The 27,632-nt window shown below is 34.6% G+C and overlaps 1 protein-coding gene across 2 annotated transcripts; it reads left to right on the forward strand.

Moving 5' to 3' along the window:
• Positions 1-5,263: 5,263 nt before the first annotated feature.
• On the forward strand, positions 5,264-27,105 carry LOC125652464 (multiple epidermal growth factor-like domains protein 11). Of its 2 annotated transcripts, none has more exons than XM_048881686.2 (11): positions 5,264-5,428; positions 16,653-16,865; positions 19,381-19,569; positions 20,001-20,147; positions 20,299-20,454; positions 20,604-20,747; positions 20,994-21,128; positions 22,739-22,879; positions 23,017-23,043; positions 23,142-23,232; positions 25,492-27,105. In XM_048881686.2, the coding sequence occupies exons 1-11, from the start codon at positions 5,389-5,391 to the stop codon at positions 25,589-25,591; spliced, it is 1,383 nt and encodes a 460-aa protein (XP_048737643.1). In that variant the 5' UTR covers positions 5,264-5,388; the 3' UTR covers positions 25,592-27,105. The 2 variants fall into 2 exon arrangements, with proteins under 2 accessions (XP_048737643.1, XP_048737649.1); XM_048881692.2 differs by having other exon boundaries at positions 5,265-5,428; positions 25,612-27,105.
• The last annotated feature ends 527 nt before the right edge of the window (positions 27,106-27,632 follow it).

The following is a 27,632-nucleotide window of genomic DNA, read 5'->3' on the forward strand; positions in this document are numbered from 1 at the left end:
AAACTTTTAGTGCTAGTTATCCAAATGTAAAAATTAACTTCTTGGAATATGCAAGTATTATCCATGCTATAAAAACTTGGATTAAGCAGTCAGGTACAGACATTAACTTTAAAAGATTACCAAATCCTTTTATTAGAAGAAACATTTACAATGTACTGAAGTGTAAAAAATCAAAGTTTTTTAAATGAATTTTTAAACAAAAACTCTTCAGTGACTGCAGGTACAATAAGATGGAGTCAGCTTTTGGATATTGATAACAGAAAATGGAAAATTTTCAATATACACATGTACTACCCTTTAAAATAACTAAAAACTGCAAACTCCAATGATTTCAATACAGTATAAATAACAGAATTTTAGCAACAAATTCGTTTTTATTCAAAATTAAAAAAGTAAATTGTAAAATGTGTACGTTTTTGTCACAGAGAGGAAGAGACAATAGAACATATACTGTGGGAATGTGATTGTGTTCAAGCATTCCTAGATGAGTTTCAACTTTACATAGAAGATAAAACAAACTTTCGTATAGTTTTTACCAAAAAATATCTTATTTTAGGTACTCCTGGTAAAAAGTTTTGTATGCAAAATACTCTTATCCTTTGGTTGAAATACTATATTTATACAGCAAGATGTACTGAGAAATCATTGAACATTCGTTTTGCAATATCCTACTTAAAACTTTTAAGAAACACAAAAATTCCTATTTTACAAAAATGGTGATAGCGAAAAATTTGATACCCATTGGAACAGGTGGAACCTGATATCTCTCTCTCTCTCTCTCTCTCTCTCTCTCTCTCTCATATATATATAAAAAACTTGTCTGTATTCCTATATGATCCTTGGTATGCATATATTGAACATGTATTGTGATATATATAGATTGTTTACAAAAAAAAAATGCATTGCTACAAGCCATACAGAATATTACAAATTGCTATACTCAACAACATACACTTGAACTGTTGTTATATGGTAGTCCTAATCATGGACAAAAAATTAGTATGAAATATATGAAGCAGTACAAGCCTTTATCACCGCAATAAAACGTTTTGTTTAATTATTTTCATGTTTAAAAATGTGAAATAATCTACTGTAATTCACTTATGTTCAAACCGGTTTTTCTTTTTGTGTGTTTTTGTTTTGTTCTTTTATCATTTTTTTCTTCTTCTACTATTTTTTTCCTTCTAACCAATGTAATACTAACTTTTAGTTTATGCCATATTTATTTTATTTTTTTCATTTCGTTTATTTATTATTGTCATTTTTTGAAACTTCTTTATGTACATGTATTTGTTGTTTTTACTCACATTTTCACATTTGCGTATATGTCATATAATTATTTCTCCACTCTTCCAGGGTGAGACATTGTTTTTATATTTTTGTCAGTACGTCCGTCTGTCTGTCACAAAATCTTTTGAACGCTTCTACTCCTGTATGGCTTATCGAATAGACTTGAAACTTTGTACAATGCTCCACTGCCATTTGTAAATGGACATCTTATCGGGACGTGGGGATCTAATTATTTTCCTAAAAGTTATTGTTGATCTAAGAGGGGTGGAGGATATGAAATAGCTTGTGAACAATTCTTCTCTTATATGGCTTATCCGGTAGACTTGAAACGTTGTGGAATACTTCATTGCCATTTGCAGATGTGTATATTGTCAGGATGAAGGATCCAATTGTTATCCTTAAAGTCATATATATAGTGTATTTAAGAGGGGCGGAGGGTGTCAAGTATCCTGTGAACACTTCTCCTTCTACACTGTATATTGCTTATTGCATAGCCTTGAAATGTTGTACAATATTTCATTATCATTTAATGATGTTCACATTGTTCTGACCAGCGATGTAAAAACAATTCCTACAATTTACGATGGATTAAAGACGTGTTTTATAGTGTGTTTTTTCATGCACAAGACACACTGACATTGGTCACATCGATGTTGAATCTTTTCTCCATCTTTTTCCTCAATGCAAAAAGTGCAGTTAATAATGTACAATGTATATGTTACTGTTCATGCTTTCTCATCCATATCATGCAATACATTAAGGGAAGGGGTGTAATTTGGAACACAATTAGGGAGATTGGGAGACATTTTTTTTAACAAAAACAAATTATATTTTATCATTGATGTAATATTTAACAATTTCTGATCTACAAGAAGGAATGCTTATATCGACAATATCGCCGATAAATTCCTCTACCCTGGATTACCCAAGTCACTCTTGCGATGCTACAGTTTATTCCATGATAATATAATATTTTCATGAAAATTAATTGACTCCTCATTGATTGAAAACATTTGATAAAAATTACGGTCACCCTTTGGATGGTAAAACCACGCCCTCCTGTGTGATAGAATGTAGCAACAATCAACAGTACTTGAAAATGAGTAGTATTGCAAAAAAGAATGTTGATTGCGCGGAATTCATGCGCGTATGGTTCACCATCAAGACATACCACGCTCTGTTTATATATAACAACTCATTTACTGTAATAGTTTATGATATATGATATAATACTTTCAAAATGCATGCAAGCGTGGATAACATTGAAAAATGTCAGCCTTCGAAAAACCATTGTCAATCTCAGCTTCTCATCGGTAATAACAATTTCCAATGTTCCCTCATTTGCATAAAATATTCATAAACTATTGCTACTTTTATACAAATGATACAAAATTAATACATGCTTAATTGACCACATCAGTCCTCCGTATCTACATGGAAAACAATAAATACTGTTAAATGAAATATATTTTAAAATACTAAAAAGAAAATTCACAATGTATAAAATCACAATTTAATGATTTATCATTTATAAACCCTATATAAAACACACATGACAATTATAAGATTTGTCATTTATATATAAACCCTGTCCATAACATGTACACGACAGGTCTTTTTTTAAAATTTTGATTTATGAGAGTTTATTCCGTATATTGGTAGAAAAAATATTATTATGAAGAAGAAAATATTAATAAACATTATATTGTGGTTACTTTCACCTTCTGACTCGCATAAGTGGGCCAATAGGTCAAACAGCGTCCACGGCAATATTACGTTGACCAGCAGTGTACGGCGGCTCAGTCATGTGTCAATGCTGACATCGTGTAATTTGTGGATTGGAATTTTGGAGTCGAGAGATTTAAACATGGAACACTGTTCTAATATAATTTTATAGAATATGTAATGAGTAACTAGAGGCGAGATTTTGAGTCTGGAGTTTTATAATACTATATTTGCTGTACATTTCAATTTCGAAGCCAACAGCCATATCAGTCTGCGAATCTCTGTAACGTTCTTAGTTTTATGTTGAGTTATTATTTGAAATGGAAACGATAAAGTCTGTCAGTTTATAGTGGTTTATCTACTAATGGTTTTCTAAAAAACTGTTTAATGTCCCTCTCGAAAATTTTTCACTCATATGGAGAAGTCACCATTGCTGGTGAAGGGCTGCAAAATTTAGGCCTATGCTCGGCGCTTACGACCTTTGAACAGGGAGGGATCTTTATCGTACCACACCTGCTGTGACACGGGGCCTCGGTGTTTGCGGTCTCATCCAAAGGATCGCCCCATTTAGTCACCTCTTACGACAAGCAATGGGTACTGAGTACCTATTCTAACACGGATCCAAAATCTACTAGTGGTCCAAAAGCTGAGAAAGATATACTGCTGTAGATGGTAGTGGAATAAACTGGTTCACCTTCACATTCCTTGAAAATGGATTTATACTGCTTATTAACGTGACAAAAGGAAATCTACAATTCTAACATAAATCGACAAACTGACAGAAATGCCGCTTTCTATTATGGATGGGATTTTACAAGCATCAAAAGTCACTATAGGCTGTGATGAAGTTTGTCGAGTTTCAGAAAGTTGTATGTATATGGATGAACAATTGAGAGCAATTAAAACCAAAATAAGTGAAGACAGACAAAAAGAAAAATGGGATTGGTAAACATTTTATTTTCAGACATTTTAGTGTTCATTCAGGGTAAATGTACTTTCCATTCTGAATGTATTTGCAAAGGACACATGTTAGATATTCTGCATTTTCAGGCACTTAAAACCTACATCATTTAAGAATGTAATCAAAGACCATAAAGACAATACGCAAATTCAAACCTGTTATACTTGTAACAGAGCTCAGCAAGAGGTTATATCGTGTTTCAGGAATAGGGAACGCAGACAGACAATCAAAATGTCCCAAGCCTTCCCAGCATGCTTAGAAAAACAAGTTAGGATTTTTTGGTCATCTTTATTTTTCCTTCTAAGTTTTGTTGAACAATGTTTCTTTTTTGTTGTTTTATCATTATTTGGTGATTGAAGAAGATTTATAATCGGCTCCCCATGTCCTTGATGTAGATTTATGATTGGCTTCTCTGTCCGCGATGAACAAGATTGTTACGTTAGAAGCCCTAACCAATCAACTATCACAACAGGAGGAAAAGTAACGCGCTACTATGTTGACAGATCACGGTAGTAAAGAAGCAAAGGTGACCTGGACTAAACGTTAGTATTACATTGGCAAAGGATACTGAGGACCTTATCTAACTCAGATCCCCACGGGGTTTAAAACAGTGATAATGATTTTCTTTTTCTTTGTTATAGTTTAATTTAGTTCCTTTTTTTTAATATTGCTGTTTTGTACTCACATGTTTACATTTGTGTATATGTCATATGTTTTCAATGATCATTAATGTGATATTTAACTATTTCCGATGTATCCTCTACAAGGAGGAATATAACATTGAATGGGAATATCTTGCATATTTGATATCGCCGATTATTTCTTCTAATCTGGCTTGCTCGGGTGACTGTTGGGACGCTATTTAATAATATAATACTTTCATGTAAATTATAGTTGACTCTGATTGGTTGAAAAACATTTGATTAAGATACTATCACCCTTTGGATGAAAAAAACCCCCCAACAACCCACTCCCTCCTGTGTGATAGATCGTAGCAACCCACAACAGTACTTGGCAACGGGTTTTATTGCAAAAATAAATGTTGACTGTATGGAATTCATGCGCGGACGGTTTATTACCAAAACATAACGCGCTTTGTTTAGAGCATCACTGAAGAGACATTATTTGTCGAAATGCGCATCTGGTGCATCAAAATTGGTACCGTATAAGTTTTACATATAACAAATGTAGTAGCGTATAACATTCAGTGTAATGTAATGAATAATGCATGCTAGCGAGGGTAAACTTGGAAATAGACAACTAATGAAACAAATATATGTTTAATGACCACATCAGCCCTCCGTACCTTTCATGGAAGGATGTAAATGGCATCCAACTTCATTAACAGACATTAAAAGATTGTGCTATAGAATTGTCTCGACATGAGGATGATTTTCAAGGTGTAGGGCGAGATGAGATATACAAGATCTTTTCATCTGCTCATCATATGGGGTAAGTTTGATGCAATTGAAACCTAAAGAATCGTTACAACGTATGTTGACGTTTGATTTCCGTATTTTGATAGAATCAAATATTACTACGGAGAAGGGAAAAAAATTGGTTAATATATTCTATTGTGGTTATTTTCGCCTTTCAACCCACATAAGCCAAGTGCAATTAAGTCAAATAGCGGCCACGACAATGTCCTTCGGAAATGGACGGCGGCTCAGTCGTGTAAAAGCTGGCATTGTGTAATTTGTGGATTAGAGTCATAGAGTGGAGTTTGGAGCTTGAGAACACTAATTAATCTAATCTACACAGAACATGTAATCAGGGGGTAGTGGCTTGAATTTGAGTCTTGGGATTTTTAAATATATATAACGGTGTAAACATTGGACCGAGCGAAGCATGAAATGGTAATGGGTGTGGCCCAAGTAGTATTCATAACTCAGGAGAGTACTGTAAATAAGAACTATCCCCTCATTAGAATGTGTGTGTGCGTGCACGCGCGCGTATGTGTGTAATTTATGAACTTTTTCTGGCGCTAAACACATAGTGACATATGGCACGCGCGAACCACATTAATTAGATAAACTTGCTTTAACGGAGATAAACTAACTTTATCGACCGTTAATCCTAGTTTAACGGCGTTAATTCGAATTAACGGTCGATAAAGTTAGTTTATCACGTTATCTCGATAAAGTGGGTTAAACAGTAGTTTACATTTTTTATCTCACATTATCGACCGTTAATATGAGTTGTAATGTTATTGTTAAACATATAAAGAAATTTTAATTCGCATTAATGATAGATAAACCGGGTTTATCACTCGCATTTACCGATGTAACGCTGATTTTGATTGGTTGACATGGTATGCGAAAGAGTTTTTATTATATGCAGTTTATTATCAGAATATCGCTAATTTACTTTGTATTAGAATATATTTTCATATTAGGGCTAGATCCTCTGTGGATTAAATTTTTATAGTTGTACTGTAATAACGTTAAAGCTGTATGACCCGATGTTCATGTATTATTTTTGTGCATAATTACTTTAAAGCAGATTAATTACTTTATAAAGTTATTAACTTTCCCCTAATTACATGCTTGAAAACATCTGCATGTAAAAGAAAACAGTGCGAATATTATTTAGAAAGTAAATATAGTGGCTACATATATAAATCATCCCGTAATAGACGTCTATAAATAGACCCACGCGCGTCAGGGGAATCCCAACATGATGTATTAGCTCATACGCAAATGTCTAGTTTTAAGGCTGAAAGAGCGTAAAACAACGAATTACTAAGAGGCATTTGATATTTTTATTTCTATTAAACTTATGGCACGGTACTGTTATAACAAAATACACAGCTTTACACAAATAAGACCACCGATGATCTGAAAGTTTGAACTGGTCACGTGACTGTCACTTGAAATGGCAGAGTGACGCGGTTATTTGTAAACATCGATTTAAAATCAAATTATTTGGGTTAAAACAGGTGAAATAATTTATGATAGGTCGTACAGTCTCATAACTACATACGTGCGATGATTTAATAACGTTTTTACGAGATGGAAAAAAAATATTGTAATTCGGACCATACAGCTTTAATTAATTTAATAATAATACGTTGGTTAAATCTTCCAAACTCGGTCCAAGTTGTATCCATAAAGGATTTCAAAGCTGTGTCAGATCTCCCGAGGCATGGTGTATGGGGGCTTAGTCTCCTCTTTTGTTTGTGTGTTTGGGGTATATGCCCCCCCCCCCTTTCATCTTACGACAGGTAACGTTACCTGTATCCGTGTAAGGCTTCTTGACACAGCCCCGTCTTCATGTATACTAGTTCATTCATTCATTCATTCAATATTTTATTCCTCTTTGCAGAGAGTATATCAGAAATATATATATTACATTAAGGATGAATCATAGAACATATGTACAAATATGAAAATGTGAGAAGTGAGAACAACAAAAAAACAAAAACAAACAACAACAACAAACTACCATTACATATTTACATGTAAATGAATAAAAAAGAAAGGAAATGTGATATAAAAGGAACTTATTGTATACTAACTTTTAGTTGAAATTCATATGCACCTTTTGTATATAGCAAAAACTTTAATTAAATAATTCCCACATAGAAGTAGTAACTTTTTTTCCTTCTGTTCTGACAGTGGATAAATTGGGGCTTTACCTAACATATATGTATATAAATCTTCTTCATCAAGGGCACAGAATTCTGCACAGACACACAGATCAAGGTTTGTAATATCGTCCCAAAATTGTTCTCTGTTTGAGGAAAAGTTGGGACAACTGCAGGCAATGTGTTTAAACATATCATTATATTCGGAGTTACAAAGTTGGCATGTATATATGTTTCTCATGGGAGGTATTGTCCAGAGTTTAACTAAGGTTTTAATGATTTTGGTTTCTTGTGTCGACCATATGATTTTCCAAATTCTTGGCAACCCCTTTCCATCATGTAACTGTATAAATCGCGTAAAGTCTGAGTCAAGATATGTTCGTTTATTCCATTCACAATCTTCGTAAAGAGAAATAGAGGATTTTACAGTTTTTTTCCAGGTATATTTGTTTGGGAAGGCACCAGATTCCAAGTAAGATGCTAGATATTGCGTCAAGGAGTACTTATCCAGAATGACTAGAATGTCTTTAATGAATCCGTGCGTGGTTTCCCATGGGTTACACAAAAATGTAAAGAGTCTGAAGAGAAATATTTGTTTCGCCAGCACATTATGAGAGAAATTGCACAGTTTTCCTAAAAACAATAGTTTCCTTTTATCAATTTCAGATATAATAGGTCTGAGACCTAATAAGCTTTCACACATATCGGACCGCGTTGATAGATTCAAGCTTTGAATATCTTTAACGATAAAATGTTGAAGTCGACGCAACATCTGAAGATCCTGGGTTTTAAGATCATTCCAAATTTCACATCCATATAATGTAGAAGGTATGACTACCTTTTTATAAAGATTCACAAGAGTAACTGGATTGGAATTTTCTGAAGATAAGTGTTTTATGGAGTAAAAAGATCGTCTGCCTTTGTCACATGCCTCCTTTGTCCTGGTTAGAGATTTGAAATGAGAGTTTTGAATGATCCCAAGATGATTGTAGTCACTCTTTACAGGAATGATTTCATCACCCACTAACCATTGATTTGAGACGACATTGTGTGATTTACCGAATACTATAATACATGATTTTTTAGCGTTGAAAGAGAATCTCCATCTACAAGAATAATTGTATGCTGCATCCAACATATTCTGGAGTGAGTGCGGAGTTGACGATAAACAGGCAATATCATCTGCGAGAGTAGGGGTCGATGACTCTATATTATGAATTCCGAAGTTTTTATTGATGTGACCAAGTTCGTTAAGTAAGTCATTGATATAAACTGTGTATAAAAATCCAGATAAGACACCGCCTTGCCGTATTCCTTGTTCAACCGGAAACCAGTCTGATTGTTGGTAATTTACAATTACAGCACTTTTGGTATCGATGTGGCAGTCGTCTATCAATGTCCATAATTTTCCCTTGATACCTATTTCGTTAACTTTACAAAGCAATCCTTTTCTCCATACTGTATCAAAGGCTTTTCGGCTGTCTAGGAAACATGAATATACACGTGATCCGTTTTCAATGTGATGTAAGATTGTTTCTTGAAGGTTAAATGCAGCTGTGATAGAACTTAAACCTTTATGAAAACCTTGTTGTTGAGGACTCGGGTATTTCTCTTTGAATGTTACATTCATAATCCTTGTGTAGATGATTTTTTCAAAAACTTTGAATATAGTAGACAATAATGAAATGGGTCGGTAGCTGTCAGGAGAAGTTTTTTGTTTGTTTCCACCCTTGAAAATTGGTACTATAAAACCTTGTTTCCATCCAGAGGGGATTTTACCTAGTTTTATTATGCTGTTGAATAATACACATAAATATTTTGATAATACACTTTTTCCATGAATCAAATGTTCCGATTGAATTTTGTCGGGCCCAGGGGCTTTTTTTGATTTTAATAGTGTTATAGAATCAACTATTTCCTTTTCTGTAACATATCCACCTGGAAGATCGGCAGAATTTTCAGTTTCTTGTATTTTGATACGATTGTATTGTCGAATGGTATTGTTGTAAAATTGATTGTCATACATTTCATTTTTGTCCGGGCTCGTACACAGTTGAGAAGTATTCAGCAAAAACTGAGGCGACACTTTCAGGTGTATTTCCTACTCTTTCGGCAAACTGTATTTCTGGATATAACTTTGTTTGGCGTGGTTTTTGTCGACGAATTAATTTCCAAAACAATCGAATGTCGATTCCTGCAGCGTTGTCGATATCTTCGTACGTTTTTCGAATAAAGTCCTGGGAGGCGCTTTCTTGACATCGTCGGAAATGGCGTTTTGCATGTTTATACTCAGCATACGATATGTGCTGCATACCCCGAGGTCTTCCTTCTTTTACCCATTTGACTCTAAGTTCCATTTCGTTCTTATGAGCTTCATTTACTGAGGTATTCCAATAAGGTTTGGTATGAGGATTATATGAACACATGGGAATAGTTAGTTTGGCACTTTTTATCACAGCGTTAACAATTTCTGTTGAATATGTATTTATATCATTTACAAACGACATGTTGTTCTCATCGAGCAGTATATGGTTTAAGTCTTTTTTCAGCTGATTACAGTACTTGATCTTTGTATCTGTGCATATTCTGTCCCACGCAGGCCATTTAGATGTGTTTGGTAATAATGTGTGTGGGTTTTCCAAAACTTCAACCTTAACTATTATAGGTAAGTGGTCTGAGGTGCTAGATATTATACCTTCTTCTATAATTGCATAATCTAAAATACGATTTTGTAGGGATTCACTAACAAATATATAATCTAACATGGTTTTACAGGGTACAAATGTATAAACATCTTGACATTGGTTTTTCTTACTACTAGTAACATCACAATACATGTTGTTTTTCCTGACAAAATCTGTAAGTTCAGCTGATTTATAAATATTTGTTCTGTCAGCATCTTTTTGTAGTATGCTTCCATTCATGTCACCAGCAAAAATTACATGACCATGATTTGAGTAATTAGTGAATAATCCGTTAAGTATATTCAACACTTCTCTATATTGATCAACATTGTTTTCAGAAGGTAAATACACACCAAAAACATATAATGGAACATGATTTGGAGTTTTTAAACAGATACCAACAACTCTGTTGGAGTTAGTGTAAACTGAAGATGTGTAAAATTCTAAGGAATTTTTGTATAATATTGCTACACCTCCTTTACCTATTTCATCATTTTTGTCCGATTTTTCAAATTTTGCTGCACTTATATAATTCTTATCAATACAACCAAAGAATTTAGAACATGATTCGGGTAACTTGTGTTCTGAGATTACAGCAATATCACAGTCAGATAAACGTAAAAGATTTGTCAAACATACACTAGAGGACATAATTCCTCTGACATTCCAATTCAAAATTGTAAGTAACATATATACATGTACTATAGTGATACACAACATTATGTATTGTCTAAGATTGTTCATTGTGAAGAGTATCTTTATAATCGTTTTGGCGACTTCGTTGTCTCTCATGTGCATTGATCCATGGACGGCATTTGACTCCGTGAGGCCAGAATGAACGCGCACATAATGTTTTACGATTTTCTTCGGGAACGTGGATTTTGTTTGTGTGTTTGGGGTATATGCCCCCCCCCCCTTTCATCTTACGACAGGTAACGTTACCTGTATCCGTGTAAGGCTTCTTGACACAGCCCCGTCTTCATGTATACTAGTAGTTAACTTACATTTAGTTTAGTCTCCACGACGAACAAGAAAAGATGTTAGACAGCAAGTGGCTTCACAGTTTATTGTCTATATAAATTAATGTACAGAATAGATTTGAGTTAGATGTTAGACTAAATTTATATCTAAAGTATATTTGTACACACATGTAGTAGAGGCCTATTTTTTTTAAATCATAATAAATGCATGGAATTTTTTTCTGATACCGGACTCCTTGTCGAACTATGCTAGTTTCTTCAGCTATCAATAAGCATATATATATATATATATATATATATATATATATATATATATATACACAGTTACATATTTGGATATTAAATGAACCTTTAACTGCAGAAACAAATAGACTGGACAAACTTTCAAATCATTGTTGTTGGGTTTTTTTGGTCATATTTGTGTCAGAATATGTCATAATAGCTAGCTTGTTAAATTATTATATCTTTTTAGTAAATAAACTTCATAATCTTTTCATGGCATATTTGAGTAAAATTAATTGACTTCAAAATGAATAGAATACACAACAAATGGATGGGTTACACTAATTTTGAATTGCCAAATTCATGTATACATAGTTGTCTAATTGCTGATATAAATTACAATTGTATTATTACATAGCCTTGTGAATTCAACAGAAGTCAATTTTTAGCCCATTAAAGTTTGCCTTTACAAGTTGTTTTAATGTGATAAATATTAATCAATTTAGCAAAATTTGTAAATTGTTAGATAATATAATTGGGAGAGTTGGCTCTCGTGGTTAATTATAATCCCTTCTTCAAGCATTATTAAATTCTGTCTATTATATTGTTTGTACACCTTGTACATATGTATTTTCTCTGCACTGTGTTACAGTTTATGAGAATAAAGTTCATTGTCATGCCAGGTCTAAAGCCAATTAAGTAATTTTCTACTTGTTCCATACCCCCCCCCCTTTTTAAAAAAAAAAGAAAACATCACATTTTTCTGAAAAAAATTAAGGTACATTTCAAAAGCATTATCTATCAAATTGTGTAGTGCAAGTTATATATGTGTATGCTATCAATGTTACTAAAACCAACTACGAGTTCAGATCTATCTCCTTTTGAAGAAAGTGTGTATATTACCTGAAATCATTTTGAATTAAAAAAAATATGTCTGTTGCCACCTTTATTGCCCCCAAAATTTAACACAAATGTGTGTCTTTTTTGCCCAAAGTATTTAATGGTTGGGACAGAATTTCTGTACATTTTTATGAATTATTTATCTTGATTGTGATGTTAAAAATATGTCACAGTAATATTAGTTGTGAACTAATTTATTTTTAAACTGCTCATCAGTATTATAACCGATAAGACCAGGTAAGACCAGTTATTAATTAAATCCCAATATTGTATGTCTTAATGACTATAAATGCATTCATTATATTTTTACGTAATGAAAAAAAAAAGTTCTTTGAAGTTAAAAAAGTTAATTATTATTCTTATAAGAACATCTGCAAGCAGTAGTTGATTAGGAGCAGATGGATTAAAAGTGAACAAAGAGAGTGTAATAATGGGGATAATGATGAGATTTAATGTGTTTTCTTTATCACAAGAGGGTGTGTCATAACCTTGACCGATGCAATTTTTTGCAAGGTTGCTTGAAGAATAAAGTGAAATTCCTTTCCTTGCTATGGTCTTTTAATTTTATGGGGGAAAAACCCAATTGCACCTCATACTTTGCACAAATATTGCTCGTAACATTAGGGTTTTCATGGCTTTAATTCACGGTCATATGGTAAAGTTGAAGGTCACTGGCAGGAGAGGTGACAAATTTGTGTCATGATAATAGATTTGTAAAGGAGGAGCATTTTTTTTAAAAAATGCAGCACAGATTATCATTTTTTGAGTGATTTCATACATTGTAGTATTCAAGTTTTCTGGACGGTACTGAACTTCAACAAGATCACCACGGCAAAATGTTTTGTAGACGAGGGTCATACTTTCGTTTCTGGTTATCATTTGATAGTACAGAAAGTTGATATGCAAAAAATTGAAAATACATATCATCTTAGGATAAACAGGTACCTAAACTTTGGCAAAATTTTAAAAATTAACACATTTGTCAGATATGCTTAAACTTACACAACCATAATGGTACTTGGCAATATGCAAATATGACAATTTTTTACAGAAATGTACATTAAAAGACCAATTATGAAAAAGAAAATATTATATTTCATGAGGTACTCATCATCAGAGTTCTTTACACTTTGAAATCGCTGCGTAAAAAGGATCACCCCGCGTAAAAAGAATCAGTAAAGCAAAGCCGTTATACAATTTCTAAAATGGGAATTTTATTATTTTTCAACGGGAATTAGTTGAGAAAAGCATTAAAAGATAATTACATGTATCAGAATATTCATGCTTCACCTTTACACTTATGTACATTGTATACTATATCGATAAAAACAAAAACAAAAAACAAAAAAAACCAAAACCAAAACTTTTCTCAGTATTGGAGACATTTAATCAATTACCTGAAGATCAGTAAATATAATTTTCCTTGCCAATTGATTTATGAAAAATATAACTTTCTGAAATGCAATAATCAAATCTGTGTATAATTCTATTAGAATTTACCATTCGTGTTAAAGTATGAAATAAAAAGACGTATCTTTATATGGTTAAAAGTGTAAATAACACACACACACACAATGAAAATAAAATGTGATAATATATTTATATATAATATTGGGGGCGAGTTGTCTCAAGAGAAGGGGGCGACTTGTCATGAGAGAGGGTGAGTTGTCCTAAGAGGGGGCGAGTTGTCTTGAGGGAGAGTTGTCCAGCATTCGTTTGTTCGGCCTAAAGTTTTTTCGGAATCTTGCTGTTTCGGCCTCAGATACCTAGTGGTTTCGGCCTGAGTTATGATAGCGACACTGATGCTGTTAATAAATATTTATTGAAATTACTTTATTGTTGTTATTTATTGAAATCGAAGCTGTTCGAGCGATCAAGAAAAGATAACGATATGATGTTAATAAATGTTTATTGAAATCAGTTTACTGTTGTTATTTGTTGAAATTGAAGCTATATGAATATCATACAAAATATTACAAAATTAAGTACAGTTAGTTAGCAAGGAATATATAATGTTAGTACATTTTAGGTTAAATATACCATATCTGTTAGAGGTTTGGAATGTGTTTTCATCAGCCCGGACTGGTAGGTAATGGGTAGTGTCTTTCAAATCCTGCACGGATTGAATCGTCGTCTTCTTCAAACGGTCTGCGGGAATGGTGTCCGATCCCTCGAGACGAATGAGATTTCTCTCCAACTCGGCCAGTTCTCTCCTAACTTTATTAGCGTCGAAATTTCCGTACTCCAGTTTACGCTGAATGCCTCGAAGTGAAGTGTTTGTTCGCTCAAAAATAAAAATGCTGTTAACAGACGGCTGATGGGATTTCTCCTAACGATTCATTTTAAAATGGTGGGGGTGTCTGTTTGTGTTTGCATCGACGGCTGTGATTGGCTGTCCATTAATTAGCATTAACGACTAGAAAACCCGGATTATCTGTCGTTAACTCGAATTAACGATCGATAAGGCATTAACAACAGATAAAGTGGGTTTATCGACCAAGAACTTGTATTATCGATCGTTAATTCGAATTAACGGTCGTTAATTTGAATTAACGGTCGTTAATTCGAATTAACGACGATAAACTTAATTTATCAAATTGAAAAACTAGGATTAACGGTCGATAAAGTTAGTTTATCTCCGTTAAAGTATGTTTATCTAATTAATGTGATTCGCGCGTGCGATAGTAACATCCAAATATTATAATATATGAGGATAACTTATATTAACCATAGGGTCCAATATCCGCCGTGATTTTCTTTGGATTCAAAAGAAATAATTTGTATACACATTGTTAAGATAAAGTCTGTCAGTTTATAGCGGTCCATCTACTAGTGGTCCAAGAGTTGAGAAACAAAAAGGTAGTGTAATGACACTAGCTCACTCTCACATCCTTTGAAAATGGTTTTATATTGCTTAACGAGATCAAAAGAAACCTATAATTCTAACTTCAATTAAAAGAAACTGGCATAATTAATGCCGTCTTCTATTACGGATGGGCTTTTATAAGGAACAAAAGTCACCATAAGCTATGATGAATTTCGTAGAGTTTCAAAAAGTTATATAGATTTATTGATTGTATATTGTTTAATGTCCCTCTCGAGAATCTTTCACTCATATGCAGATGGCTGCAAAATTTAGATCTATCCTCGGCGCTTACGGCCTTTGAGCAGGGAAGGTTCTTTATCGTGCCACATCTGCTGTGACACGGGGCCTCGGTGTTTGCGGTCTCATCCGAAGGACCGCCCCAATTAGTCCCCTCTTACGACAAGCAAGGGGTACTGAGGACCGATTCTAACACGGATCCCCACGGGACTAAAAAAAAAAGAAAGATGTGGATGAACAACTGAGAGCAATTGAGACCAAACAAAAACAAACTATGTGAAGACAGACAAAGAGAAAATGGGATTGGTAGACATTTTATTTTCAGAATGAAAAGTACAATTGCCATAAATGAACACTGTTATTTCTAGAAGTTTTAGTATTACGAGCTTAGATGATCTTGTCCTCCCGATATTGTCAGATGATCTTGTCCTCTCGATATTGTCAGATGATCTTGTCCTCCCGATATTGTCAGATGATCTTGTCCTCTCGATATTGTTAGACGATCTTGTCCTCCCGATATTGTTAGACGATCTTGTCCTCCCGATATTGTTAGATGATCGATCTTGTCCTCCCGATATTGTTAGACGATCTTGTCCTCTCGATATTGTCAGATGATCGATCTTGTCCTCCCGATATTGTTAGACGATCTTGTCCTCCCGATATTGTTAGATGATCTTGTCCTCTCGATATTGTCAGATGATCGATCTTGTCCTCCCGATATTGTCAGATGATCGATCTTGTCCTCCCGATATTGGCTTGGATGATTACAGAAAATGAAATATAAACTCTGGCAGTTAGAATAGTAGGATTTTCAAATTATGGGGTTGTTTTAGTTTAGGGTTTTAAACATTAGTGTTTGATCCCTCTTATTAAGTATTTAAAAAGTAGATCAATATTTGACTGTTTTAATGGAAGGGGGCATACAGTCTATATTTATCGAGTGTCTGCACAAGACGGTTGTGTATATTCTGACATATGTAAAGCTATTGCAAAGACGACTAACAATGCATTATTCTCAGCAACATCTTATCTGCACACTTTGTAAAGGAATGCATGTTGATACCGTTATTCTGTTACATATGGAAAGTAATACTGTTGTACACCAAAACACAAAATGTCAAGTATATACATGTATGTGAAACTATGTTTTTGTTGTTTGTTTTTCTTTTTGATAAGAATGGGGAAAATTCTTTCGTTGTAGTCCTTTGGGCCTTGGGATCAACTTTGGCGAATTTCGACTTCGTTCCATATGAATTTCAGTTCACGGTGGTGAAATCCCTGGATGTCAGAAGACTTGGAACAACAATTCCGTGCCCTAACATCACTCGGCAGATTTCGTTCACTGAATATTTACGGAACAAGGTGGAGGGGCTGCATTTGGATGTCGATTACTACGTTATACAGTACACCAACAGTAAGTTTTAAAACTGCATTGTACTTTTCCTCCACTTTCCATTCATAGCAGTTTTTCGGGTTCCCCGACTTGCACAACGTTTATCCGGCTTATATATAGTATGGTGAATGGCGGGCTGGCGTCCCTGTAATAGGATACTTATACTTTGTATAATCAACTCTTCTCACAGCTTTTATTTGCCTTTTGTAAGACCTTGCACAGTATACATGTAGTTGTTATAAAAACATTGAAAATATACATGTGAGTGATGTGACATTTTAAAAGTGCTTCTTGGGTTTTTTTGGTTTTTTTAAAAAATAATTTTTCCAATATGTTTTGTACTGCTGTATCTATGATAGGCAACATATTTGAAAGCAACCAGGCCATTTCTGTTCTTGGATCGATTTTGATATATATCCGTAAATAATGTACTGAATGAAAAATGAATCAAATACAATTATTTGAACAAAGCACTAGTTGTGTTTGCAACGAGATCGTCATGAAGAATGTGAAATTTTAGAGCTCATTTAGGATACATTTATAATCGCAGATTTCAAACCCGCCGTGAGTCCTATATCTTGATCAGGTAAACCGAGTAATCTGTAGTCAAAATCAGTATGTAAAGAACGGCCTAACAATTTGTACGAAACACGCCAGACAGCATTTGGGCCAATGACAGGTTGTATTGGCAATTTGGATCGTTATAACGACCATAGAATTTGCGAAATGCTGATTTTAAACGAGACTGTTGAAACCCCTGTAACATCAACTTATTTGTCAGTAGCCTGTCTGGATTTAAAACCTGATGATAAGTAGATCAAGCTCTTGTGTATCGAATCAGTTGAGAGACATAAACACCATATGCAGGTGATAATGGAATATTGCTACATAAATACTAGTATGGGAAGTTGACGATGGAGAAGCTGAAATCATTCCATTTGTCATAAAGTTGAGTTACTAGTTTGCCGTTAACATTTATGTGCAATAAAATATCTAGGAATGAATTAGATGTGGAAGACTCCGTGGTCTCTTTTATCTTGAGTTCACTGGGATATATCGAATCGACATATGAATGAAAATGATTATTGTTAATAGATAAAACGTCGTTGATATATCTAAATGTCGAGTTGAAAGCCACAGCAAGAAATTTGTTTTTCTCTCAGGTAGAAGCTTTTGAAAATAAACACCTCTACATTGTAAGAATATAAAAACAAGTCCGCTAATAAAGGAGCATAATGCGTATCCATGGCAATTCGAACACACAATAAACAAGACTCGAACCTTGTTTATGTTTATAAACAAACTAGTGAAATGTACATTTTGTCATTTAAAGCATCCTAATTTTGCACAGACACACAATTAACTTTCATTTTGCACATTTTACGTAAAGAATACTTGAATTGTGATAAAATCTGATAAATTGTGATCATAAACTTAGATCGATAACCATGTACATTTTCAAACTTCCTTATCAATACCTCAATCTTTGTTTACACAACAAATAATAAGTTCGCTTTATTGAGCTTGTGTCATAATGTATATATAACTAAGTTTTTTATGAAACCTTTCCTTATTTCTTCTCTCAATCTTTCCAAGTCACTAATTGTGTGATAAAAATGGTCATGTCTAGTTGCAAACCTTCTCAGTTTGTAAAACTGTGCGAACAGCACTACCTTTAAACATTTCAAACGCATTTCAATATAATGATGATTTTAAATAAATCGATAAATTCAACCCTATTGCACATACATGCGGGGATCCCCCATGCGCACTTATTTAGTTGTTGTTTTTTTAATGAAATTCATATAACAATCCCCTTGTAGCAGTGGCATGTTTTAGAAGAGAAAATTAGAACAATATTTATAATATTATACATAATCCTAGTTGTAACACAATGATGAAATATTTCAGCATTCGCATAGAATACATTGCAATTTATGTAGTTTTTATCATTAAGGACACACGCGACGTTTCTGATATTTTCTCTAAAATTATTTTTCATCTCCTCGATATGAAGATTTGTTGTATGAATTCCGAAATGGGTTTCAAATTTATAGTTTAAACAGTAGTAATATTAGCATATTTCGTATATCGTCCTGTGTAGCTCAGTGGTTAGATCACCTATCTAGTAATGCAAGTGTCCCCGGATTGATACCCGATTGTTCCAAAGATTTCTCTCTCCTTTTTTGCTAATGTATTTGTCTATTGAAGCACCTTGCTGTTACACATAACAACTGACTGTACAATTTTACACCCAACAACCACGAACTATCAAAATATGACAACTCTAAAACAGACCTGGTAAAATACCCAATTTTCTTTTGTATAAACGAGATAGAATGTGTTAATTGTACGTGAAATATCGCGAAAAATTATAAATTGGAGCTCTCTCTCTCTCTCTCTCTCCAAAGAAGAAAGAAAAAGAGACATGTTATTTCTAACTTATTTCTATAATTTCATAATCATAGGCATAATTTTATTCTAACCACTTATCTTCAAGAGTTTATTTTCTAATGAGAACCCTGTTTTTGTGCAGCATCATCAGGTGTATTAGTGAATCCCAGTGGACAATCCTGCTACCAGGACTTAGGTGATCCCGATGATATCATTCCCTCCAAGGAGATCCACGGATCGTGTAGAGGAGTGAAGTACTCTGACCGTGTACGAACGAAATTTCTCTTGGATAGGAAGTCCTTTACAGAGTTCTGCCGTATACAAGTTTACCGTTAGTATCAAATTTATGATGAATTGCATTGCACTATGATAATTCATGTATGGATTACGATAAATAATCCATTGAATAGCGTTGTTGGTGCTGCTCAAATCTCACAAAGAATAAACCAAAGAAAAGTGCAGCATTAACTGAATGCGTGTATGCTGTAAAACCTTTTGTAAAAGAAGTCTCTAATTTCGAGTATTTGGAAATGGAGATGTCATTCCTAAAACATCTTCTTCTACTCGTGTACCTCCTCAATACAGAACCGTAGGGTAGCTGGCTTGGCTCTTTTACGTAAACATGATTTTGGGGATACATGAATGTCTCTAAATTCCACTCCGACAGTTTGAATATCTGTTCTTTCTGGCAGTGGTATTTGAGTTTTTGGATGGGTGTTTCAATGTCCCTCTCTGATAACGTGAATACTGCTTGACTTTCAGGAGAGTGTAACCAGACCCAGTACGATTCTCACTGTGTTCCCTGTGGAAGTGGTTGTTCTCAGCCTAACAATTGTTACATAGTAGGAGGGAGGTGCTATGGAAAGTTTCTATGTGACGACCCATTCACGGATCCATTCTGCAACACCAGTGAGTCAGTTCTACGAATTCCTGATAATGATTAATACCAGTATTCAAAAAGGTCGTATTTTCAGTTATTCATTCATGTTGTTTCAGAAAACGCTTTTAAACAAATTTCGCACATATTTGTCAGTGGTTTATTGGTTTGTAAATCTTTCAGCTTGTGAGGAAGACAGATATGGCCCTACCTGCAGTGAGACCTGTAGTGAAAATTGCCGGCCACAGACCCTCCCCGGGGCTCGGAACTGTTCAGAATTAGATGGAAGCTGTTTGTTGGGTTGTATAGCAGGCTGGCGAGGAAACAGATGTGATGAAAGTATATCATCGCACAATGTCCTGCATTGATTTTCTTTTTAATCGAAGAAAATAAAATGCGGATAGTAAAAGTTTTACTCGGTGAAGTGTATAATTATTCTAGAAACCATTACGATTCTATCTAAATTTATTTACCCTTCATCCTTCTAGTATGTTTACCTGGTACTTACGGACTGGATTGCCAGAGTAAGTGTGTTGGAAATTGCCTGAATGGGGACGTTTGTTTACACACCGATGGCACCTGTCCAAAGGGATGTGCTGAGGGTTGGAAGAACACCCATCCCTGTGATCAGCGTAAGTTAGAACATGTTCTATATCTACTTTTTAAAACTATGCATAGGGGAAATGAGAATTCCTTCAAAGGTTTCGCGAAATGAAATGATAGTGCCACAAACTCAAAGTTGTGTAATATGGTCTGCAAAAGTTTATATATGACAGTTAAGTTTTCTACATCAGTTATAACAGCAAAACTAAAAGGGAAACATCTCCATCCACCCATTGCTTTGGTTTCTTTATATGCCTTTTAAATTTCTTCGGCAGCTTGTGAAGATAACACATTTGGTGTGGACTGCTCCAAGACTTGTAGTCAGGGATGTGTTAATGGTACCTGCGATATCAGGGACGGCACATGTTTAAAGGGATGTTTGGACGGCTTCACGGGGCCCGCATGTTCAGGTATTCTTACAAGTACAAAATCCCGAACCGTTCATGTATATATAGAGAACACAAGTATGGGGTCAAACACCCATGTGGTTATGTATCTACACAATTAATTCTATATAAAGTTAACAAATGAGAGTTGTCAGAAGATAACATAGCTCGCCAGGAAGCATAACTTTACCTAACCTATCCTCTTTATTAGCTCACCTGAGCAGAAGGCTCAAGTGAGCTTTTCTGATCAAAATTTGTCCATTGTCTGTCGGCGGCGTCATTGTTGGCGTAAACTTTTCACATTTTCATCTTTTCCAGAACAACTGGGTCAATTTCAACCAAACTTGGAACAAAGCATTCATGGGTTAAGGGGATTCAAGTATGTTGAAATAAAAGGCCATACCCCTTTCAAAGGAGAGATAACCACAAAAATGCAAAAATAGGGTGGGGTCATTCAAAAATCTTCTCAAGAACCACTAGGCCAGAAGAGCTGAAATTTAACTGAAAGCTTCCTGACATAATGCAGATTCATGGATGGGGCCACAATAGGAGATCATTACAAGTTTTATTTACAACTATGTAGGTGAAATCTTGAAACAAAATCCTTCTCAAGAACCACTGGGCCAGGAAAGTACAAAACTTGAAAGCTTCCTGACATAGTGCAGATTAAAATTTGTTAAAATCATGACCACCGGGGGTAGGATGGGGCCAGAATTGGGACCAAAGTTTACATACAAATATATAGGGGAAATATTTTGAAATTTAAAATCTTCTCAAGAACCACTGGGCCAGAAAAGTACAAATTTACATGAAAGATTCCTGACATAGTGCAGATTCAAGTTTGTTAAAATCATGGTCCCCAGGGGTGGAATGGGGCCACAATATGAGATCAAAGTTTTACATACAAATGTTATAGTATATAGGGAATGTTGTGTACAACTTGCACTCGATTGACATTTGTGACCTAGATTGTTCTGGAATTCAATGTTTACTTCTTTTGGTAGAAATATGACGTAATGGTGGCATACTTGTGTCTTTCAAGAATGTACTAGAAAATTCATTCTTGTAAATACATTGTGAATTTTTATGAAAGAAAAGTTTCTGGTTAGACAATCGCTTTATGAATTTGGATTATATTACTGGGAGCTAGGATTTTGGAATTAACTGTTTTGTGTGTAGATTCAGCTCGGCACGGACTTTGATATTGTTCACCTATCGTAAGATAGTACTCTGCTATTGTTATAATTTTTTTTTCAATAATTGTAAATAAATCTGATTAATTGTTAAATTGTCTTTCTTAGTAGATTCTGCTGTTGGGTTAATTCTGACGCATTACAGGAAAATCTTCTAAGCCAGAAAAGTTTACATTTGCATGAAAGCTTTTTTGTTAAAATCATGCCCCCCCCCACACCACCACCACCACCAGGTGGTAGGGTAGAGGTACAATAGGGGATCAAAGCAAGTTTTACATACAAATAAAAACTTTAAATATGGGCCTAGGTGACTCGGGTGAGGGTAATTCAGTAGACCCAGCTGATGTGTATACAGTTGTCTCGTACATCCTAACACAATGCATACGATTTTCAACATTTATGACTGTTGTCTTATAACTTGCTTGTAATTTTATGATACAGAATGTCCAAAAGGAAGCTATGGCAAGAATTGTGCTTTCAACTGTGAATTTTTTTGTGTGAATGGAACTTGTGACCACAAGATTGGGATATGCCCCCAAGGTCAATGTGCAAGGGGCTGGAGTGGCCCCAAGTGTGATGTAGGTAAGGACCTCCTTAATGAATACAATGAATTAAAATAAAGAATTTATGAGGATAAGAATTCACGGTTTTGTCCGTCACTACTGTGAAGATTACTAATATAACGGTTATATTATTATTATTTTTTTCATTTCTTTTAGACACCTGTCTGTTTGAGTATGATTATGGTAAATATCACCTTATCCTATCAAGTATCTTTTGTTGAAAATTTAATGCCTAATTGCTTATAGAGTTTAGTTCACACTAACATCGCATTCTTTATTAGGTTGGTGGGATTTTTATACATTCCTAGTGGGTTGTGGGATTGGAGTTGCCATCGCTTTGATCCTGATGATCACCGTGTATTTGCTCTACAGGTGAGTGGCACACAGTTAAACTGTAGGCGGCTTAGATATTTGTCATTTCTGACGTTTCAGCAAAGAAACCCCGATAAATTTAGCCATTTTCGTCTCGACGTGCTTTGTCGTCTCCAAGCCAGCAGTCCTTTTTTTTCAAAACGAAGAAACGCACAGGAATGGTCACGACTTGTCATTATGAAAGATGAAAATAAGTTACGAACAGTGATCAATCTCATAACTCCTAAAATCAATACAAAATACATAGTTGGGCAAACACGGACCCCTGGACACACCAGAGGTGGGATCAGGTGCCTAGGAGGAGTAAGCATAACCGGTCACACCCGCCGTGAGCCCTATATCATGATCAGGTAAACGGAGTTATCCGTAGTCAAAATTAGTGTGTCAAGAACGGCCTAACAATCTGTATGAAACACGTCAGACAGCATTTGACCCAATGATAGGTTGTATTGACGAACTAGATCGTTATAACGACCATAGAATTTGCGAAATGCTGACTTCAATAGAGACTGTTGATATGATAGTCACATCAGAACAAAAGTATGTACCATCTATCCTCCTGTATTTAGTAAACGGGAAGTGATAAAACAATTAGATAGGCTACATGAGGAATGTGTTTTGGTTCCAGCTGACAAAACTTCTAATAACATTGTCTTTGTTTGTAAGGCTCAATATTACAACTGTATTTTAAACGAACTTGGCATTAATTCCACTTTTGGTAATCGTACCAAATTCTTCAAAATCATGCTTCAGTTTTAGACACATTTGATATCCCAGTGAATGGGTCGGATGCATATGAGTTACCGTATTACTGGATTCCTAAACTTCACAAAAACCCTTACAAAACAAAGATATATTGCTGGATCCAGTAACTGTTTTACCAAGCCTTTATATTTGCTCCTCAACGAAAATATTAACAGCAGTGAAGAAGAAACTCCAAACGTACTGTGCTCTACATATGTCAGAAGTGGTGTAAATCAAATGTGGATTCTTTTAGTTTAAAAGAACTTTTAGAAAACTTGAAATCGCAAAGCTTTTATGAAATCAAGAACATCAAAACGTATGACAATTCATCACTTTGCACGGCCATTCCTCACGATAAATGTAAGACTAGACTTTTTGATATCATAGACAGTTGCGTCTTCAACAAAAAATGGAAAACGGAATTATTCATATGTAGTGATCAGTCATCCAAAAATTGCTTTGTTAAACACCACTCTGATTCCACGCACAAATACTCTAAAGTTGAAATTAAAAATATGCTGGAGTTCCTCATTGACAATATCTTCGTAGTCTTTGGCGATATTTCTTCCAACATTCTGTTGGAATTCCCATGGGCACGAATTGTGCTCCTTTGTTAGCTGACCTGTTTTTATATTCTTATGAAGCATAGTGTATTTTTTTTTTAATTCTACGTGAAAACAAAAAATCTCTTGTTGTGGCCTTCAATACGACATTGAAATATATCGACGACGCTTAATCTATTAACAATGATGATTTTTTATTCATTTGTCGATTTGAATATCCCTGTGAACTCGAAATAAAAGACACCATAGAGTCGTCCATTTAGATATTTTTATTGAAAATATATATTAACGGCAAACTAACAACTCAACTTTATGATATAGGGGATGACTTCAGCTTCTCCATCGTCAACTTCCCATATCTATGTAGCAATATTCCATTATCACCTGCATATGGTGTTTATATATCTCAACTGATTCGATACGCAAGGGCTTGTTCTGCGTATAGTCAGTGTTTAAATCGAGGCAGGCTACTGACAAACACGTTGATGGTGCAGGGGTTTCAACAGTCTCGTTTAAAGTCAGTATTTTGTATACCAGGTATTTTATGGTCGTTATAACAATCTAGTTTGCCAATACAACCTATCATTGGGTCAAATGCTGTCCGACTTTTTTTATACCGATTGTTAGGCCGTTCTTGGCACACTGATTTTGACTACGGATAACTCCGTTTACCTGATCAGGATATAGGGCTCACGGCGGGTGTGACCGGTCGACAGGGGGTGCTTACTCCTCCTAGGCATCTGATCCCACCTCTGGTATATCCAGGGGTCTGTGTTTACCCAACTCTCTATTTTGTATTGCTTATAGGAGTTTTAAGATTGATCACTGTTCGTTATCTTCACTTTTCATTTAAGTATATCTCACGTGACAACTATGGATATTTCAAAAGCCATCATTTATTTTGTATGTACTAACAACTAAACCTGGTAATGGCCGCCACTGTTCTTTACAGATTCCGGTGTAGCACAGAGTCTAGATCCATGAATCGCAGCGATCCTACAGGCGCCAGACCCGAGGAGCGTCTAGAGCTCTCCCACGGTTATAAACTCTAACCTGCCTCATTGCATTGCAGGGTGCAGCGTCGTAGCAAAGCCAGATTCATGGACAGTCCCGGGCAGCCAACAAGAATTAATGCTATGCAGATGAACGCCTTCTCGCAGTAACTATGGTTCATGTTCACTGTGTTGTGCAGTTTGTTTAATTGTGTTCACTTTTTTTTCTACTGAACACGTATAAAGTTTGAAAATCACGCGTAGAATTCTTTTAATGTATAGGTGTTGGCGAGACTAAGTAATAAGAACATGTCAGTGGGATGAATTGTGAAACATAATTTTTCATTTCTTTTCTCCACAATTGTTAATGCTCCAGATACGTTTTATTGAAATGGCGAGTCAGTGATTAGATTTATTATTTGTGACTTTCAGCTTCTACATCAGGCTGAAACTGTACATGTTGTATATCAAGTAACAACTATTATTCTGCAGGTGACATGTATTTAAGTGACCTTTATGATAGCTACTACGTCACGTTCATGATAATGATTATAACGATAATAATTATGAATAATAATTATGCTTTATTTAAAATGTAAAACGATTAGTGCACAGGAATATTCTTCCTCAAGGACATGTACAAATAAATGAACTCACTACAGAGCAGATGATGAACATGATGATATAATGAATTATATTTATTAACATTTACATGTATAATGTTTTAATGATTAGAAGATATGTCTATAAAATGGTATTCTGGTGCTATGTGTTACGGTGATTTAGGTACTTGTTGTGTACTTGTTTTAGTATAATGGTGACCAGGAATGGGCAAGGTTGTGTTTTGAAATACTACAATATATGGGCCTATAAAGCGCGATGATTATTTTATTGTGTATTGTTACTGGATAATGGGGATGTTACATATAATATTGCACGGACTATGTTTAGGGTTAATTTTCCTCCTGAAATGAAGAATTCATTCACACCATTTATTTGGAAATTGTAGAGTGAAATACATACTGCAATACTATTGATGATGACATCATCTTTTAAGCCTGCTATATGTATCTCAAAACTGAAATGATATTTTCCTTTAAAATACTAATCGTTCACACTCGTTTTTATTCGTACGCGAGTAAGATTTCCTTCACTCACAATGTTCTTTTCGTTCTACCATTTCAAATTATGAGAGGCATGACTTTTGTAACATACTAAATACTTAAAGAAATTGCCCCTCTTATAGAAGGGATATACATGTACATATATAAGGTAGACCGTATTTTAAATATCCAAAGAAATCACTCCGCTTATACAAAAAATATGTAGGATAAACCGTATTTCTATACTTTCCAATTCAAACTCTTAGTAATTGCCCATAGCTAGTCCTTCACGTTAGATGCAGTTATTTTTTAAATGTAAAACTGTTACATTCGTTTTCACTGAATGTTTTTTTTCTTTCTGTGACACGTTTTATTTCAGTGTGGTAGATGGGCTTTATTTCATTTCCGGCCGGAATGTTACATGTTTATTATTCAGATTAATGAAATAAACTTTACAAAGTGTTTTGTAAATAAGAGTCCATTTTGTTCTATTCTCGGGACCGACCAATTCTCGTGACAAATGTTATCAATTACAGTGGTGGTTTTTGTGGGGTTTTATTATTGTGTTTTAGCTAGTCACAAGCACCACGTCAACGTAACTTCTCATATGGAATAAACAAACTATTTCTACGAAAAAAAGATTGGAAATTTCAAATCATTTATGTTGCGGAAGGTTTCCTCACATGGGCAGTATGAAATCTGCACACACTAGAAAATGTTTTATAGCTAAAAGTAAAAAATATGTATTTCACGAAACGAAGCCTTAACTACATTGCCTTGATTCATTTACACAGAGTATAACAATATGTACCGATATATGTAATTAAAATTAAAGTACACAAGTCAAACACGACACAAAAAGCACACCGACCCCAAGAGTTTAACTTTATTGTGACTGTTGATACATCAAAGAATTACTTTCCACAGTACTGAGGAATGAATCTGAAGAATGAATTCTTAAAACATTCATACAGAAATACTTCAGTATGAATTAAATG

This window comes from Ostrea edulis, chromosome 1 (genome assembly GCF_947568905.1).
Source record: "Ostrea edulis chromosome 1, xbOstEdul1.1, whole genome shotgun sequence".
Lineage (NCBI taxonomy): Eukaryota > Metazoa > Mollusca > Bivalvia > Ostreida > Ostreidae > Ostrea > Ostrea edulis.